General features: G+C 33.5%; 2 protein-coding genes across 7 annotated transcripts in view; one reads left to right on the top strand and one right to left on the bottom strand.

Moving 5' to 3' along the window:
* Nucleotides 1-289: 289 nt before the first annotated feature.
* LOC123557517 (uncharacterized) lies at nt 290-7,585 on the bottom strand. Of its 5 annotated transcripts, none has more exons than XM_053543830.1 (7): nt 7,260-7,585; nt 4,196-4,370; nt 3,410-3,469; nt 2,969-3,106; nt 2,370-2,468; nt 2,069-2,133; nt 290-1,866 (listed from the first exon to the last, which is right to left on the bottom strand). In XM_053543830.1, the coding sequence occupies exons 1-5, from the start codon at nt 7,467-7,469 to the stop codon at nt 2,404-2,406; spliced, it is 648 nt and encodes a 215-aa protein (XP_053399805.1). In that variant the 5' UTR covers nt 7,470-7,585; the 3' UTR covers nt 290-1,866; nt 2,069-2,133; nt 2,370-2,403. The 5 variants fall into 5 exon arrangements, with proteins under 5 accessions (XP_053399805.1, XP_045204951.2, XP_053399807.1 ...); XM_045349016.2 differs by having other exon boundaries at nt 2,069-2,128; XM_053543832.1 differs by having other exon boundaries at nt 2,981-3,106.
* Nucleotides 7,586-7,704: 119 nt separating this feature from the next.
* LOC123557515 (CD109 antigen-like) overlaps nt 7,705-19,839 on the top strand; it is a 35,543-nt gene continuing 23,408 nt past the window's right edge. Inside the window, exons 1-9 of one of the 2 annotated variants that reach the window (XM_053543828.1) lie at nt 7,705-7,854; nt 10,194-10,278; nt 11,055-11,316; nt 11,736-11,889; nt 13,062-13,132; nt 13,655-13,792; nt 14,416-14,455; nt 17,912-17,996; nt 19,184-19,307. In XM_053543828.1, coding sequence (XP_053399803.1) covers nt 10,202-10,278; nt 11,055-11,316; nt 11,736-11,889; nt 13,062-13,132; nt 13,655-13,792; nt 14,416-14,455; nt 17,912-17,996; nt 19,184-19,307 — 951 coding nt within the window. In that variant the 5' untranslated portion in view covers nt 7,705-7,854; nt 10,194-10,201. Of the gene's footprint in view, nt 7,855-9,159; nt 9,384-10,193; nt 10,279-11,054; nt 11,317-11,735; nt 11,890-13,061; nt 13,133-13,654; nt 13,793-14,415; nt 14,456-17,911; nt 17,997-19,183; nt 19,308-19,839 lie in introns of those variants that run through there. The other variant, XM_053543827.1, reaches the window with a different exon arrangement.

The following is a 19,839-nucleotide window of genomic DNA, read 5'->3' as shown; positions in this document are numbered from 1 at the left end:
ATCAAAAACTAGGTCACCAGGTCAAATCAAAGGAAAAACTTGTTAACACCCTAAAGGTAACATTTATGATTGTATCTTCATGAAACTTGGTCAGAATGTTAATCTTAATGATCTTTATGACAAGTTGGAATCTTGATCAGGTGGGGTCCAAAACTAGGTCACCAGGTCACCAAATGAAAAGCTAGTTAACACTCTAGAAACTACATTTATGACTATATCTTAATGAAACTTGGTCAGAATGTTAATCTTAATGACTTTAAGGTCAAGTTCCAATCTGGGTCAGGTGGAGTCAAAATCAATCTAGGACACCAGGTCAAATCAAAGGAAAAGCTTTGTAACAACTAGAGGCCACATTTAAGACTGTATCTTCATCAAACTTGATCAGAATGTTAATCGTTATGATTTTTAAGTCAAGTTCGAATCTTGGTCATGTGCGGTCAAAAACTTTATATTTTAGCATCAGTTAGACATTTGAAACATGTTCACACAACCGGGGAAAGATTACAATGCTAACTTATATTTGACTTTCTTGCCTGCTCTCTTACACTTGTCAATGTAGCTCTAATTACTCGGGTGAGCGATCCAGGGTCATCATGACCCTCTTGTTTTAAAAAACCCATACACACGACCCTTATCAGAATGTTAATTGTAGGAGCAGGATCTCAAACTCACGATCCCTGGTTTCGTAGTCCACAACTAGACCACTGTGTATGGAGAACCACTGAGTATGAAGTAAATTTCGACTGAAATTAACAGCGCGTTAGCGCGAGATTCTCTCTGTTAACATAAGTTTACTCTCCTATTCTAATATTATTAGCAATGATATTATGTTGACGTCACATCGACGTGATATTTAGCGCCATGTATGCATCAAGAAATAGCGTTTTCAAATTTGATCAAATATTTTACAAAGAAACATATTTAAAACGAAATGTCACATAGTACAACCGTCTTGATTGATTTATACATACACTGAATTGATAATTCGCTGTGCAGAATAATTCGCCATCATTTTTGGCGTAATGGAACTATTCCTCAAGACGCAAGCCCGCCCGCTTAGCTCAGTAGGGAGAGCGTTGGTCTACGGATCGCGGGTTCACGAGTTCGATCCTCGGGCGGGGCGTATGTTCTCCGTGACGATTTGATAAAAGACATTGTGTCTGAAATCATTCGTCCTCCACCTCTGATAATTCACGTGGGGAAGTTGGCAGTTACTTGCGGAGAACAGGTTTGTACTGGTACAGAATCCAGGAACACTAGTTAGGTTAACTGCCCGCCGTTACAGGACTGAAAAACTGTTGAAAAAACGGCGTTAAACCCGAAACAAACAAACAAAACAAAACCATTTCCGGTCCTGGCGTGTATAGACAAGGGAGCGTGACGACCTACCATTTGGCGCCATAATTTCACTCGGGCTGTTATTACACCTGGCGTATAACCGCTCATCGTGTATAAATAGTGTTGAAACACGGCTTTGCTATAAATTATTTCTTAAATAAAACACTCATTGAGAACGACAGAAACAACAGTTTTATGCTAGACTGTGGAAAATGATTAGATCTACCATGCTTAAGTTAACAAGGGCATCACAATGGCATGCATTGTCAGCTCATAAAAATGTGGTACAGCTGTTTTATACGAATTATAATAATCAGAATGATTCTCAAGAAAGAAAACGACAAAACAATACGTTCAGTCAAAACAAACACTTTTTTTTTGAAGTTTCTATGAACTTTATTGCAAAAGATCAAATTCAGAACCTCACACAAAAAAAATATGGAAATATGATTCGATGAAAAAGTTAACAAAATATTAACAAAAATCAGCTTCGGCTAAATACATTTGTCTTTAGTTTCCTTCTCAGCACTGAAATAAAGAAAAGAATGCATTGATAAGTGTTATTATATAGTAAAAAGAATATAATAGTTATGTTCAGTTAAGTTGTTATTTTTGTGATTTTTAAACAAACAAATTTAGTGTATACACAACATGTATACCGTGAAAAATGTACGACTAAATTTAAATTTTGTAAAAATGTGAACATATTTGATAACGACAATATACTTACATTATAATCTGGCAATAGGTTGGGCATCATCAAGTTCCTCGCCAACAGTTTCAAAGACATCTGCACTAGAAACAAGCTACGTGATCATTTCATGACATCTTTGTTGTTGTTGTTGTTGTGTGTTTTTTTTTTGTTGATAGAAATTAAAAGTTTCTTTAAAGCATGCAAAATTACAAGTTCTCTGTTCTTTAAAGCATGTAAGTATTGCTCACAGCAAGCAATAAGTAAGTACTTTCTTTTGAAAACTTGCTACAGACAAAATACAATTTTAATGTCTCTTTAAAAGCAGCCGATTACTTACCCATAAATTCTTTGATATCTCTGTGAATGGCGGATTAGTTGATGTCTGATTCTAATACAATATTGGATAGACTTTCTGCCACTGCTATGTTGGCGATTTCTGTAGGAAATGACATATATTTTACCAAAAATTCCCACGGAGAGTTTTGTAAAAAATATCTTTAATACTTCTTATAGGCATTTTTTGTATATTTCATGGGACACGACGTTTTGAATTAATACTTACTGTATCAACGACTCAACTTTTCACGATTTCAATGGTTTTTCTATATTTTGTTTTGGATTGCATGCAATGCTTTAAATGTTAATAGAAAAAGGATACGTTATAAATTTTGTAATAATATTTGTTGTACATTAATTTCCATTATGAAAAAGATATATTAACATCTTTAAGAATTTAGGATTTACAGTTTCTAAAGATATAAATTCTGTAACAAGCTTTAAAAGAAAGGCGAGCAGAGTTGACAAGGTAGCGTCTATATGACCCTTGCCAGACATATGATCGACAGTCTTACTTACCCGACACTTCCATTTTGTACCATTTGATGTTAGATAAAACAGACTTTACTGTTACTATGTATTATGAAAAGTTAAACTTACGGCTGATGATACTTGGTGACAGAAAAACATTGTCTGCAGAATTGTCCATGATGATATTTGTGTTGCCTAGCGACACCAGTCTCTCTATGCACAAAGAGTGTGCAGCCTTGTTTATAATACACGCCACGTATTCTCCGACTGTAAAAGAGATAAAAGTCTTTAGAACTAAATGAAATAAGTTTTATTTTGAGGTCTGATGATTGTTGGCAAACGTACATTTATCAACCAGTCTCAAGGAATAATATCTATAAGTTGTAGAAACCATTGGATGTTGGGATATTGGTATACAGGGTGGATAACAACAACGTTCATTCCGTATAGGGGACCATCCCATAATCATGAGGATATAGCCCAAAACTAAACTCAAAACTTAGCCTACATAAAAAGATAATCTTTAGCAAAATTTTCAAATCTGTTTAAAAAAAATAGTGAAAGAATTACCGAGTTTTTCAAAGCCTTCATTAATTCCTGTAACTGGTTCACATACAGCTCCTGGACATTCTAAGGGGAAAAATGAATATATTTCGATTATCAGACACCTAAATGAACACATAATACTTAAAACGCGGTATCTCGAATTCCATTTGAACGAGCGTTTTACTTTTAGATAACCGAAATTCGGCTTAAAATGATATTTTTCACGTTTTTTCGGGACGGAACTTGAAAATGCCTTCGAGAATTTAAGATATCGCGTTTCAACTGTATATAAAGATTGTTTATTATGTTCATAATATTATATGCATTCACTTCAGCAGTAATTGCCTCCCTCCTGTTGTCTTCAAATGAGTGTTTGTCCCAAATAAAAGAAAACGGTTGAAAACAATGAGTTAGAAACAACTTCAAAGAAGACATGATGATAAATCAAGAAACACATTAATAAATAAATTATTCATTTGGTGTTATATTTAAAAAAATTCAGATATTCATCAGACTGATATTTGTAAACAACGAACTTCTCTTTGCTAAGGATGAATTTCATATGGCATAGTTAAACATTCACAGTTGCTAATGCAATAGATGACATACTTTATAAAATACTCACACAAGCGTTTCTATCAAGAACTACGGCACAGAATTCACAAAACAACATGGTATTTACTTCATATTTGCACTTACTGACAAAAATGTGTATTTACTTTTCCGAATCTAATCTATTTATATAAATCTTTTAACGTGCTCAATAACTTTTTACGTTATATTTTCATTATCTTAAAAAAAAACACAAACCTTTTGCAATTGTCCCTGGTGCAGCTAAGCTTTCTGGTAATATTTTGTTAGTCTTGTAAGTTTTAGTAATAACCATGTCCCTGGTACCAGTCTCGTTCACAATTGTTGATGGGTCTATCGTCTGACCTCTACGAGCATAAAATCGTCGGCGGAGACGATTTCTGAATCTGGCCCACTGGAAACAAAAAAAAAGTACCTCGATGTGATAATGCGGGGACTGATAAAATTAAAAGTCCATGTTATTTTCTGCCAATATTAAAAGATATCTTCATGAATTATTTCTTAATTTTTTTTTTTTAAATCTTAATTTAGTGGCAGTTTGCAATAACTTTCAGTAATTCCTATTTCACTCTCAAATATCTTTTTCATGCAACTATACCCACGCTTTCGACTTACCCGTTTATTACAGGATTGCTTAAAGTTTACAATCCACGCAAAACATCCAGTACTTTCTTTATCCATAATTATTTCATGATGAAAAATTTGGAATAATTCAGTGTTGTCAACTTCACCTAAATGATCGCTCGTTTCTAATGGGCGGCGTCAATTATTTCCTTGACGTCATGACGTTAACTTGAAGAACGTATGGTAAAGTCCGAAAATATACAAATAATTCCATTATCTATTGATTCAAGCCATTTGATTGGTTTATCCATAAAGTCCACACACTGATGAACCCCTTGATTTTTGTATTCATGTGCGTATTTCAGCGTTGCATCATTGCCGAATCAGGAAGCAGTAATATTCGAAAAGCGGCGACAACTTTCTTATAAGAGCTCATTTTCTTAGTTACTGTCTGATCTGCCTAATCCGTATCAGGTTGTTTTTTTCGTGAATTTCGCCTTCATTTTGCAACATTTTGATATTAACTATATATCGTTCTAAAGGTCTTAGACAGCGATTGCAAGATCTTTTTGAATTTTTAAAAAAGAACTTTAATTAGGTCGATTCTATGACCAACATGTATTCCACTTGTGAAAGTTTGGCAATATTGCCATTTCGATTTTATTTTGAGAAATTTCACAAAATGTTTGGATGAAAGTGTTGGTTTTATGCTAATCAAGATATCCTGAAGGTTTTATAACGAGCAATTTACAAATAAGTAAATATTGAAAATTTTGGAAAATATGGTGTCAAAAATGGCCGAAATATTAAAATTGTACTTTGAAGATAAATTCAAAACCAATCAAGGTATTTTGAAAATGTTAAAAGCTACTATTACCACCATCGGAGTTCTTTTTATAAAGATGTATAATACTAATTCTAGTATGACTTACAATGCCTTAATCATCACAACGATATTATGTTGCCGTCATGTCAACGTGATATTTAGCGCCATGTACGCATCGAGAAATAGCGCTTTCAAATTTGATTCACTATTTTACTTATAAACATGTTTAAAACGAAAATGTCACATAGCACACGGATTTGGTTATTAGCTGTGCAAAATAGTTCGCCATCATAGCGCCCTGATGGAACAATTCCGCAAGACGTATTACCGTTTCCGGTCCTGGCGTGTATAAACAAAGGAGCGTGACGACCAACTATCAATTTTGAGATGCCATTAATCATTTAAGATATCACGAATTCATTTTATCATTAATTATTATGGGTATCATTGAATGCAATCATGGATCTCAAAAAATGATTTCTAGATACCTATAATTTGATTATTGGATATCATAAAATGACTTTTAAAGTATGAATTTAAGATATTATTAAATGAAATTTAAGCTATCATAAAAAATCGATTAGTGATATTGAATCGAATTTAGGATATCACTGCATGAATTATAGATATCTTACGTTCGATTTAAGAATGAAATTAAATAAATAATTGATATAAAAACAGGTAAAGAATATTATATAAATATCATATGGCAGCGTGTGTGACATTGATATTGTCAACCCGAGGGCAGAATGTCACCCGAGGTGAAAGCCGAGTGGTAACATTCTGTTTCGAGGGTTGACAATATCAATGTTACACACGCTGTCATATGATATTTATTTTATTATACCGAACAAAATTAAGTGCATAAAAGTTAAAAAATGTTTTTAATTCAATTAATTCAACAGTTTCATCGTTCGTCTGAATCGCATGTGTACACATTGAATAGTGACGTCACTACTATATGTGTACAAGAGAGGCATTCATTTCATGATTTGGCTAAAAGAAATTGAAGCAGTTATTTCCCCTTATATGACATTCAAAATATCAGCGCGGCCACATGATCTGACAGTCACTTTCGCTTGGTCACGTGTCAAAAAGGTTGAGAATGTTTTTGATAGTCAAAATATCTCTTTCTCGGGTTATGGGATAACATCATTGTAGACAACAGTGAGGTATAATAAATCTGCATATCTTCTAATCGACTTTATGATATCATTTATTTAGCTAAAATCGTACAATATTAGTATAGTGTTTGATTTCTTAATATCCATAAATCAAATTTAGGATATCATAAAATCAAATATATTTTGAGATACCCTTAATGAATTATTGATATAATTAAATGTATTTAAACAAATTAAGGAAATCATTAAATCGAATTAAAGATATAGAAGATATTCATATTAAGAGATATCCAATAGTCTATTTTATGATATCCATAAATTATTTTATATCTTTAAATCATCTTAGGATATCACAAAAATCTTTTAACATTATTATTAAATCTATATGTATACCTTTCCACTGGTCTAGATGTAGTCACATGATCAATGATAAAAAGTCGAATGGCGTCCACAAAATTTACTACGAAAAATGACCAAAGGCTGCAGATATTTGTATTTAATTTTCTTACTTATAAGTAGGCTGGATTTAACAATAAAACAAGTGTTGCCTTTTAGGTTCGGTCGATATGTGGATTTATCGACCTGATAAAAGCAATATCGACCAAAAGGAAATAATTGTATAATAACATGAAATGAATTAAGTGTATTACAAATGAACTTGAAATATCACAAAATAGTGAATAAAAAGCAAACCGGCACCCCATGAAAAGCTATTAAAAATGTGTTTGTTTTCGCATGCTTTAAACTTAAACATCAAATCAAAACGAACCGCGTGGATGTACTTCCGTAAACAGGATGACGTCATGGCGAATAAGAACAGGGTCTTGTTTAGATTATTCCATTTTATGTTTATGGTCATATTGTAACTAACCACTGAAAAACATGAATCTTTTTTATTCATCATTGGCACGTCTCGACATGGTACGTTTAACCATTTTCGTGAATGAAATTTCATTTTCTCACCGCCTGTATGAATCATATGTTTATTAAGTGTTTCAAACAGCACGTATATTTACAGTTTTTGTCAATGTCAAGTTAAGTTGATTAATCGGAATACTTATTTTTTATGGTTAACGTTACTGTTTAACGTCGAAAATATTTACTCAGGCGTGAGTATCGTACATTCATATAAGTAATGAATACGTTTTCCCTGACAACGTTAATGCAGTTACATTCAAATCATTTCAATTAAATTTGCATAATATTTCTTTGATACGTGTGTGGACCTAAATAAAATATCGTGAAGAAAGATAAGGGTTGCCTTTGCAGTTATTCACCATTACAAAAAATCAATTATATGGTGGAAAGAAACTCTATTTCAGACGTAAGGTCTATTTGATTTACCGACTAAGTTACGGAAAAGGGTAAGTTTCAAACATTTAAGATAATTTTGTGTTTATGAACGTTCTATGGGGGGGGGGGGGGTTGTTGTTTGTTTGTTTGTTTGTTGTTTCTTTTTCTGTGTTTTTTCTTTTTTTTCCGTTTTGTTTATTGAGTTTTATTTTTTATATTTTTGTTGGCTAAAAAAGTATAAGTGAATGTTACACTATTATTGAATTGCTTATATTCGGTATGAAGGCATTTTTAAACAAACAAGCTCGATTTTTAAAAAAAAATTATTCAATGAGTTTTTGTTAAATCATGATGCGTTTAATCAAAAATAAGTTGATTAGAATGTGCAGAATGCACTTAGTTAAAATATGAATGCAAAGTGTCTGCCACCATTTAGAAGATATATCATCAATAATTAATTTTTATTCCAATTTACAAAAACTTGTCTTTGCAACTTTGAAGCATTCAACTATGCGTGGTAACGTTCAGATATGATATTTTCATTTGGTGTAAAACTAATAAATTTTTGAATTACAGGGTGGCAAGTACTTTTGCAATTTGACCAATACATCTTGTTCAGGGCGCACGTGAAATATGCATTTGCTCTAAAAATATATAAATTTCTGAACGTTTTTAAAAAAACGAAAATACAATCTCAATCTCTGTTTTCTTTCATTCACGAAATCTATAAATGAATACATGTATTCCCAAGGCTAAGGTATTCATCTGTTGCCAAGTATTGACGCGCCGTCAGAGCGGACGCAGCGGTCCAGTGGTAACACTGTCTGACTATGAAAATCGGGGTCATGAGTTCGAGCGCCCGCTCCGGCAACTAAACATTGATAAGATTGGAATAAGAGTCCTGTTTATGGGTGTTTTACATCTGACAAGCTAAATGACAAAGGGAAATTCTGGAATTGGAGCGTCTTTTGTATATTGCATTATGATCTTACTAACACTATTAACAGTTCTCTGGAAGAGGCGCTTATATGTATGTGTATATAAGCTTATTTATAGTCGCCACCGGTAATCCATATGGCCGACTCCTCCAGAAGACTGTGAGTAGGAGGATAGTGCACGATACAGAAGACGCATCAATTCAAGAAGCTTCCCTGGTTCTTTAGCGTGCCAGATGTAAAGCACCCATACATTGGACTCTTATTCCGTTGTTAGTAATTTTTAGTTGGAGGAGCGGGGGCTCGACCCCAAGATCCCTGGTTTCCTAGTCAGACAGTGTTAGCACTGGACCACTGCGTCCGCTCTGCTTATATGAGTTACCGGTGATGACTGTAAAATGCAAATAAGCTTACAGTCTACGCGTCATATTCATACATAAGATTATAAACAGATTAATAACAACTTTTTTTTTTCTCGGATAAGAAAAAAAAAGACGACAAAGTCCCAAGTTTCCTTCGAAACTGATTGTTTTTCATATAATAGTAACTCAAAATATATGAGCAGTTTTAACAACAAGGCACTTCACCAAGGAAAAAGGAGATATCTTTTGTAAATTCCAAGGACGTGAACATTCCATCTTCGTAAATTATGACATCGTTACGCAGTATGTACAAATTAATAAATTATACGCGCATTTAATATGCATTTTAAATTTTTGACATTCTTTTAAACAAGAAGTATAAATAATTGTGTAATCAGTAAAAATGGCTATATTGTAATGTTTTAGGAATTTTCGTCACTTATTTTAGTTGAAGACGTAGAGTTTCGAACTTCAAAATGGCTAGTTGCAAGTTTTATACATGTTAAGGGAGTGTATACTAATACACGCGAAAATCCGTTGAACAATGGTCGGCAAAACATTTATATAAATGTTTTATTTGATGAATAAATGTGTTTTTTAGAAATGGATTTATAAAAGAAACAAACACTTTCCTTTTCTTGCATATTACCTGTTGCAAAGCTAATACTGTTGCCTTCGATATTAAATTCTGTGCATTCTTTTAGTCATTGGTTGTTGTACCAGTTGACTAATATCTACCTTGTTAAGAAAATGAAATACATAAAGTGTTTACGGCCGCTCAATATTTACGTGTTGTTTATGTGTGTTCAACAACGCAAAAATATGTAAATAGCCATCGACTGACGTCATACTCAAATAATGTTTAACGTGCAACTAACGAATAATATTTTTAAGAATAAAACAATAAGCCCGAGGGGTATAAAAAGACGAAGGTAATTTGTAAATGTTCGGCATGTTTATTAATCACTGCGCAGTTGTTTCAACAAAATTAGCCTTAATTAAGACAAATTTATTAATATAGAGTAAAAAGGTATCTTTATATATATATATCATGTTCTCCTTTTAACGCAATCCTATTCTATTTTACTCTCTTAAAATATTTCTATTTTATAGGAACGATAATGGAGAAGAAGGATTTCCTTGGCAGATGCCTGTTTTTATATTTAACTTATGCAGTATCATACGTGACCTCAGAAAAGTAAGTTCACCGATATAATAATATGCTGAAATTTATCGTCAGCTTCGTATTTTACAACGCCTGTCATATATATACTACGATAAAAAATGATTCCATTATCTTAATTTGGTATAAACAATTAATTCATCTGCCAATGGTATTTTTGGGATACAATGTATATTTTTTCGTTTGTCTGATCGTACATTAATGCCAATTTTTCTATTTACGCTGAAAATGCAACGCTGACTTTTATACATGTATACGACAGGTGGGCAATATATAAATTAAAGCTACAATGGAGGGAAAGTTGGTTTTTATATCAAAATTGAGGCGTTTGAAGTTTAAAGAGAAGACAGAATATAAAAACGTTGCCTCTAATGCTAAATTTTGCTAAGTAATACATTATCGAAACATATTTTTTTAATTAATCACACCTGCAATGAAAAAGCATTGCATTTAAATGAGTATATATGTCACTCACTAATAAGACTTAATGACATTAGCAAAGTTATTGTACATATTTTCTATTCGAGTTTATTTTATCAAATTCACCAAAAATGATGTCGACCTTGTTGCTTTGGACTGGCTGTGATAGTTTTCGACGTTTACAATAAGAAAAGATAAAATATTAGTTATATAATTTATGCAGCCTTTTATTTTGATTTAAAGTTGATGTGTTTTGTCGTTTGTTTACTTAGACGTTATAAATTTCACTTTGACACTGTCTAGTTGTTCTACTCATACTTCATTATGGTTAATCTGTCTTGTCTGATCGCCATTTACGTTTCCCATTTCAGTACCTATCTTATCATTTCGCCGAACACAATTCGGCCAGGACATAATCTCACAATCCAGGGGTCACTCCTAGTTGATCCTTTAACCCCTGTGGAAATTACAGCTACGTTAGAAAAGGGGATTAAAAGGGGGTTTGTGCGAGGATTTTTTGCGTTTCCACCTCCAGAACCGACAACTTCGACGCAAATTCCAATCAAACCAGAACCATTTAGTACAACGCGGGCGACGTTGGCGGACAAACATGCTCAAGATATAATTCTTCCGGTATGTCGTCTGGCAAAGTTTATATGCTTTGCTTTCTATCTCAATTAGTTTGTACTCAGGCCTCAAGTTTTGAGTACGAGCGTGGTATAACTGATATAATTATTGTCAAGCCACTTAATTCCAATAGTTCATTAAAATCATTGCAGCTTACAGGATATTTGTTTGTTTAAGTGTAAAATGGACAAAACGATCACAAAATGAACACGAGTCATAATTCTAAACCCGGTGTTCACAAGTGAAATAAAATGTATTCTGTAGATCTGTACCACAGAAAATATACTTTACATTTTTCACTGTGACGTTATCAAATACTTTTCACTCCAATGTTCCAATAGTTTGTTAAAAAAGACTTTTTTATAAAATTCACTTGGTGACTGTATTAAAGTTAAAACTTTACTTTTCTGGTCTGTATTATGTAGATACCAGACGACCTACCGGAAGGACAGTATATCCTTAAAATTGTTGGTACAGGAGGACTAACATTTGAAAAGTCTACAGACATAAATTATGATAGCAAAAGTCATTCAGTGTTCATACAGACAGACAAGGCCATTTATAAACCTGGTCAAACTGGTAAGACTGATCTATCTTACTTAAACCCTTACCCTGCTAAATTTCCATAATGAACTTGTCCATCTTTCAATTTGGACTGTTAAAAGGGGTACATACCAAAAATGTACTGACTGAATGGCGAACAGTGCAGATCATGATCAGATTGCACGGATGTGCAGGCTGATCTTGATCTACGCTGGCCGCAAAGGCAGACTCAGTCGTGTCTAGCATGGTAAGATTTATTCAATAACGGGGATAAAAGGAAACAATCAAATTTAAACCATTTGACCTAATAATCAAGGGACAATACTCTTCAAAACACGGTCTCATTTCTGGACATGCGTACTACAGAATCTTAAGGGAAAGGTTCTATGTGTATGAAAATCTTTGAAGAATAGTGTAGGTTGTTATCTGAAATGCAAGAAAACTGGGGGTGAAAGTCTCACGGCATTCGTAGTTTTTCACTTAATATTTTAGCTGACACTTAAACTCTGTTACAATACAGCTGACATATTTTTGTACGGCTAATTTGTATGATCTTTGTTTGTTTGTTTGTTTGCTTGTTTTTAATTTGAAAAAATTAAAGGAGTGAAAAGCATAAAATGCAAAGTTATTTGTCAGCATTTTTCCAGCCTTGACAAGAAAAATATCAGCCTTAGGCATTTCTAATGATTCATTTTGAATTGGCAAAAATCTTGCTTGAGAAATCGTCTCGTTTATTTCTTGTCAATACACATTTTTCATCCAGACTTAAATGATTAAGGGTTAAAAAGATCAAGACTCAAGATTTATATGATACCATGTTTTCGTAAACTTTTATTCTAGCATTAAACTGCTGTTCTCTTCACTTCTCCGGGTGTTTTAACAGGAGAGAAAATGTACGTTAACAGAAAGATTCTCGTGCTCACGTGATGTTAAAACACTTCTTATATACATTGTACGCACATTCCGTGGCAAAGCATTGCGGCCTCAAAACAAATGTATCGACTATTTAGAGATAGCTGTATTTCTAAATGTTCCTAAAATACATATCTTTACACATTACTCTCATTTTCTGTAGGTGTTTGCTAGTCTATATAATTATAGTGATATTTGTTTTTAACAAATTAGCCACAGCACAGTTTCTTCGGTAGCTAGAAAACCATTGCTTTGATTAAGCATATTCTCAAAAACATGCATTTTTCCATTCCCAGTACACTTTAGAATATTTGGTGTGACTCCTGACCTTAAAGTAATCTTTGACAAGATGGATGTAGATATATTTGTAAGTATAGATGTTCATTTACATCATATATCTTCATTACAGCTTGAAAACACATCATTGCTGAGTTTGCACAAAATGAGTTTGAAAATAATAAATTTAGTAGTATGTTTGATAACTCTGAGAAGAAACCCTGTAAAATTAAAGATATATAATGTCCCAGTTATGAACAGTCACTACTGTATACGATATCCATGTAAACAAAACATAAACATTGTAGTGTGTTTTAACATTATTTATTTTCGGTTGAAAATAGTACACTCCATAATATAATATACAAGTAAACAAAGTATGAATATATCATACCATTAAGAATCTGGCAGATATTTTTTTACAAATAGTTGTTTTTAATTTTATTTGCAGCCATTGAAACACATTTCTGATGCATATTTGTATATTCATATTTATCTGATGAGGGTCTTTAACATTTAAGTCAATATTTCATGATATGATATTTTAGTGAAAGAGAAGCAAGGTATATCTTTAAATATTCATAATTACACAAAAATACTACCTTTAACCCAGGATCCTGTCGGTAACAAGATTAATCAGTATGGCGTCACGAAAAAGGAGCTGATGGAAGGTGGAGGTATCTTTGAAACTGAACTGCCTATGTCAGACGCACCTGTGCTTGGCGACTGGAAAATCAAAGTGTCTCTTGGAGTATGTTTATTTTTATACCCATTTACCAGCCTCCAAAAGTCAAATTACATATTCTTTTATGTGAAGCAATAAAAGGCTTTTATAAGATGTTTGTCACTTTGAGTAAATAGCAGAAAAATAAATAAATACAACATAATTGTGCGTAGTACATGCTTAGTTATAGTGTCAATTTAGCCATTGTAAATTTCACAGGCAAAGGCGCAGTTCGAGACTTCTTTGTACTTACGCATCAGTACACTATTGATGTGAAGTTTACACGTTCTGCATTATTCGGTATGTTAGCAGGTAGTTTTCTAGATACAAAAAACACTACTGAAATTCAGACAGTGTGTTGTTAACATTATACATTTCGAACAAAATGGTCAGAGCTCTCTTGGCATCTGTTTAACATATTTAGCCGCCACGTCTTATTGAATTCATAACGTTCTTGACGTCATGTCTACAGTAAATTACCTCAAAGCATTGTAACTTCTGCAGTAGATAAGATAACTTTTGTTGTTGTTGTTTTTTCTTCTTCTTTTTTTAATGTTCAGCCTTGAAAGAGCCTCATGAATGATTTGCAAAAAAATTTTACAGATGCATAACACTTTAACAAATGTGTTATTTTCTTGTTTTTGTTTTAGAAAGAGAAGACAGAAAAGACATTCACTGTCGACGAATATGGTAAGAAACTATTTATAACAATTATTTTGTTAAAGAAACAAAAGTTTCAATTAAAACGATGTTAAACTATGTTTTATTACATACTCATTAAATCTATAAACTCCGTTAGGTTTCAATGGAACCTGAAACGTCAATATTTATAGGTTATTAACTTTGTATGTGGATATATGCACGAGTTCTGCAGCGGTAATATTGCGCGACTTTAGGAGCGCAATATTATCCGCGAAAGAACGAGTGCATATATCCACATACAAAGTTGATAACCTTTTTATTACATATCCACTATCAAATGATTAATTTATATCTAAATTATCGTTCTGTAACGAAAGACAGGAAAAACACGAAAATAATTTCTCCGAAAATGCAATTAACAAATCAAACTGACGCGCATTAATATTTTCCGCGAAAATGACGTCATCTTGTTGTAGGAACGTGCACGTGGACGCCATGGACGTCACGCGATTCTTTCCATTACAACGTTAATAAAACATTCCACGTCCGATATGAAAGCGTTCCACGTCATGATATGGAAAAATATTGCACGATCGCGGTCCGTTGAAACCCAATGGAAAATAATTTTAGGTATGCAATAATTTTCCAGATTGACGTTCATATTTCATATCGGGTGTGTCACGTCATTTTTGACGTCAGTTTCACGTATGTTGTCGCGCTTAAAAGTTCTTTAACGACGATATTTTCAATTTTACTCTGGCTTAAGAACAAATTTATATCATTCATGAAACAACTGTAAGTATAGATGCGTATGTAATAAAAAGATATTAGATTTGCCTTGAGAAATATGCACTCGTTCTTTCGCGAAATAATATTGCGCTCCTAAAGTTGCGCAATATTTCCGCTGCAGAACTCGTGCATATTTCTCAATACAAATCTAATAACCTATAAATATTCCATATATTAATTACATTTTCAGTTCAGTCTGAGATATCAGTATGGTGGCTAATTTGTGCCATCTCGTTCTTGACTGTTGTCGTATTCAGTGTATATATACCACGTGGTTTGTGACGTCATTTTCGGGTATTACGGCAAGAAAATTAATAAACAAATCCGTCGATTCAGAACTTAAAAACACCGTAAGTATTTCATTTTTTCACCGATTTGAATAATTCTTTTACGAGGCTCAAGCCAAGATAGTGGGCTCTAAACACTAGTCAATGTTTTTCTGAAATTCTAAGCAGTTTTTGCAAAGGTCCGTTCCAACCCTGAAATTCGGCAAATTCTTGGAGGGTAATACGGCAAGAAAAACCCGTGTTTTACAAAATAATGCAGGATTGCTTTCCTTTAAATTTTTTGTGTCTTTCACCGCTGTTTATTTTGGTTCCAAGAAGGCCAGCGAATCACTTTACTGGAAATAGAATGGTAGGTTTCTCTGTGAAAACATATGTCTTCGGAAAATGCTAATACGGCAAGAATGATATGACGGCAAGCAGATTCATGAATACACATATTGTTCCGAACAGCAGCTGAGACTTGGTTCTTTAAAACTACTTACTTCTGTAAGCAGGTAAGTAAATAGGGCCTGCCTACTTAGTGCATGGTATGCTAAACTAGACGGAACCGTTTATAAACAGTAAAGCCCTGTTTCATTTTTGAAGTGTTGACAAAGCATTTTTCCGTATGCCTAAAATTTATTAAGAAAAAATAATTCAGTGGTTTGTTTTCAAAATCATTGTTACCTTATGTGTGCTCTTTGGCTTATCATTAACGCTTTATTCAAAGGTCATGCAATAATTCTTTCTCTCACGTTTGGTGTGGTCTTTGTGAGATACACATGTATATTTTTGTTATTTATGAGTTCTGCTCAACCCGGGGCTAGAGGGCGTGGACAGTAGCATGAATTTCCACTACCGTCCATGAACAGGCTCAATCAAACCGAGCCTGCGACATTTTTGTTTTTGTCGTCTTGAGCGACCTGTGAAGTTTCTACTTTTTCTATTTTACTCAAACTCGAATTTCGTATATTCTTCTAGTCGTTGGTTTACGCGTTGAAAGTGTCCAGATATTTGAGAAAATATTTTAACACATTACGTTTTGTATACAAATGTATTGTTTTAATTTTTTAAAGGTGAATCTGCATTTTACACTCTAGTATGACATACAAGAAGTGCTGCATTCACATGTATATCTCAAAGACTTAATTCTATATAAAGTTTCGATACATTATCAATTACTATTATTGATAGACATTGTTCAGAGACCCAACTTTCACTAATACTTAATAATTATACACATAATGTGAACATGCAGTCAATTTTAAACATTTTTTGTAGACATTTTGGCAGTTTGAATCTTTTAAGATGGTTGTTAGCATTCGCGGTTGCAACAGTATAGAAACATAAAGACTAATTTTTAAGATACCTCTTGAGACTATAAATAAAGTAGAAATTAGGAAACTTCTCTTGAAAGCTCTAAATTATTAGGTAACAAGTAATGAAATAGAACAATTTTAATAGATCTACTAAACGATCTTTAAGAAGCATTGAAAAAAGCCGTTCTTTCATATCACATCATACCAAAATTAATCTTAAAAGCTGAAGAAATCTGCAAACAGGTATTATACATGAGGAAACGAGTCTTAAACTCAATAATCCGCGAAACTGTTCGTAAAGGAACAAGTGTATTCATGAATCTGCTTGCCGTCGTATCATTCTTGCCGTAATAGCATTTTTGGAAGACACATTTTTCACAGAGAAACCTACCACTTTATTTCAAGTAAAGTGGTTCGCTGGCCTTCCTGGAACCAAAATAAACAGCAGTGAAAGACACAACAATGTAAAGGAAAGCAATCCTGCATTATTTTGTAAAACACGGGATTTTCTTGCCGTATTACCCTCCAAAAATTTGCCGAATTTAAGGGTTGGAACGGACCTTTGCAAAAACTGCTTAGAAATTCAGAAAAACATTGACTTGTGTTTATAGCCCACTATCTTGGTTTGAGCCTCGTAAAAGAATTATTCAAATCGGTGAAAAAAATGAAATACTTACGGTGTTTTTAAGTTCTGAATCGACGGATTTGTTTATTAATTTTCTTGCCGTAATACCCGAAAATGACGTCACAAACCATGTGGTATGTACACACTGGTATTGGTGCCTTTAAATCGCGCCAACACGCGAGAACGGTAAAACTGTGTGAGTGTTGACTTGGCGCATTGTAAAGCCAGATCTATACGACAGATAAATATTCATCGCTCTGGTGGGGGCACCAAATGACAATTGAACTTAACACCGACACCACGGTATGACGAAGCTTTTACTCGGTGTGATGGAGGCACCACCAGAGCGACCAATATCTCAGCTGTTGTATTGAAGCGCTTTATTTGTCGTCTAGCCAAATTTGCCAGCATGCAAAAACGAGATAGAAAAAATGGCGTTCGAGATCATTCAGTATGTTTTCATTTATAAATTGATCGTTGAAATCAAATTCTCACCATTTCACAGTGTTACCAAAGTTTGAAGTATCTGTTGAACTGCCACCTTACGGAAGAACTAAAGACACAGACTTTGAAGGGAAAGTGACAGCAAAGTAAGATATACTTCCACCGATATATATGTCATTATATATAATCACGAAAATAATTTTACTTAGTCACGAATATGTTAATGTACAAGCAGGGACCATAACTTACTTACTTGCTTGACGATATATCAGAAAGCTCCATGAACCTCCCATTTTCAGATGTCAGTTTTCTTCCGTGTAATTTCATCCATGTTTGTATATTTCTATACACACACGAGACTCTCCTGGGCCTTGTAATTGGCAGAAATACAAATGAAAGGTACCATATTGTAGCTTGGTTCATGCACTTTCTAATGACACTAATCTTTTTGAAATGTGATACTGAATGGGTGAGCAGCAGTACACTGAACACTGCTGCAACTAATCATGATTAGTACAAAAAATCTGTGTTGAGTGTTAAAGTGGAATTATACGCATTTTACAAGTTAAAATACAACACAAATAGATATGTGTATAAAAAGGGTGGAGGAAATTATAGTTTTTAACCCAGTATACCAAACTCTTCCTGTTACCATTACGAAATAATAACTTTTTAAATATGACCTTTCTGATTTTGACTGGGGCAGTCTTTGCAAGAAAAGTCAAACTGCTTGCAGCAGTTGCTTCCCTTCAACCTCAGAAATCTCTACTTATAGGTAAGGGAGATCATTGCGTACAAGACTGAAGAAATGAACTGTTATTTTATTAGTCCGATTTCTTCATTTCTAAAGCATCACTTTCAAATACTTATGCGGCATTATTGTTAATTTAACACATTTAAATGCACAAAAACCGAAAACTTGCTTTTTTAAAATATTCGCCAAAAACACACTACGTGCTGTAAGATGCGCATAATGCCACTTTAAGTATGTACTTATATTGAATACAGACCACACCAAGCTTGATAAGGTGTCATATTCTTAATTATAACCGGTATATATCTTTACGGAGAGCTCAGTCTTCCTCAAGCTAAGAAATTTGTTGTCCATGAATAGCAAAGGTCAAGTTGAAATATTTCTAATGTCCTCATTTAAGGATGTATAAAGCAATTCTAAGTAAGACATTTATAATATGTCATTTATATTTGTTACCTGACTGTATACATAGTCTATTGTACATATGACAAACGTTTTCATTTCTACGTTTTAATGATTAAATTATTTCATGGTTATATTCACGTCGTTTTTATTGTAATGCTTTTTACTTAATTTTAGGTATACTTACGGAAATCCCGTGAAAGGTATCGCAGATGTGAGGATAGAACTCGAGCATCCTCGTTTCAACTGGATAAATGGTACAAGGGTCAAGGTCAGCAGCGAAATTGAACTACAGTTACCGGTAAGTGCGTTACATACATAGTGTAATTGACATCGTTTACAATTAAGATCTATTCCCGCGCAAACATGATGACGCGTCCATTTCATGATAACTGATAAAATAAGAATTCACATTGCTTGAACATTTCTTGTCAAGTAAATATCAGTAATTTTTTCATTTTAACTGCCCAGTAATGTATATGGCAAAATAGCTTTGTCAGGTAAATGTGTGAGTTCGAAACTTCATGAGGTATCGTACTGTCGCGCTCCACAACGTCGTGTCACTATCGTACTGTCGCACTTCACCAACGTCGTGTCACTATCGTACTGTCGCGCTTTACCAAAGTCGTGTCACTGTCGTACTGTCGCGCCGTTCACTTAAGGCAGTTGAAGAATATTGAATTGAAGATAAACAATTTTGAGGATACTCAAATTCTTTTCGCAAAAATGAAATATACTTCTATCAAACGGTAGATTTGCAACCTAGGTTAACTTAAGGTTAACTTCACAGAAAATGGCTGAAAACCATTAAAGATGAACACAGCCTATCGTTG

This window comes from Mercenaria mercenaria, chromosome 5 (genome assembly GCF_021730395.1).
Source record: "Mercenaria mercenaria strain notata chromosome 5, MADL_Memer_1, whole genome shotgun sequence".
In the NCBI taxonomy this organism is placed as follows: domain Eukaryota; kingdom Metazoa; phylum Mollusca; class Bivalvia; order Venerida; family Veneridae; genus Mercenaria; species Mercenaria mercenaria.
Note: the sequence above shows the minus strand (reverse complement) of the source record. Positions and strands in the feature narration are given on the sequence as shown.

Bases quoted from the DNA above. Each gene is read 5' to 3' on its own strand.
- LOC123557517 (XM_053543830.1), bottom strand. From the start codon at position 7,469: ATGATTCATACAGGCGGTGAGAAAATGAAATTTCATTCACGAAAATGG. The intron at 4,371-7,259 runs GTTCGTTTTGAT...TTTTGTTTCCAG, and splicing joins TACGGAAGTACATCCACGCG to TGGGCCAGATTCAGAAATCG. The intron at 3,107-3,409 runs GTAATTCTTTCA...TCTCTTTTACAG, and splicing joins TGAAGGCTTTGAAAAACTCG to TCGGAGAATACGTGGCGTGT.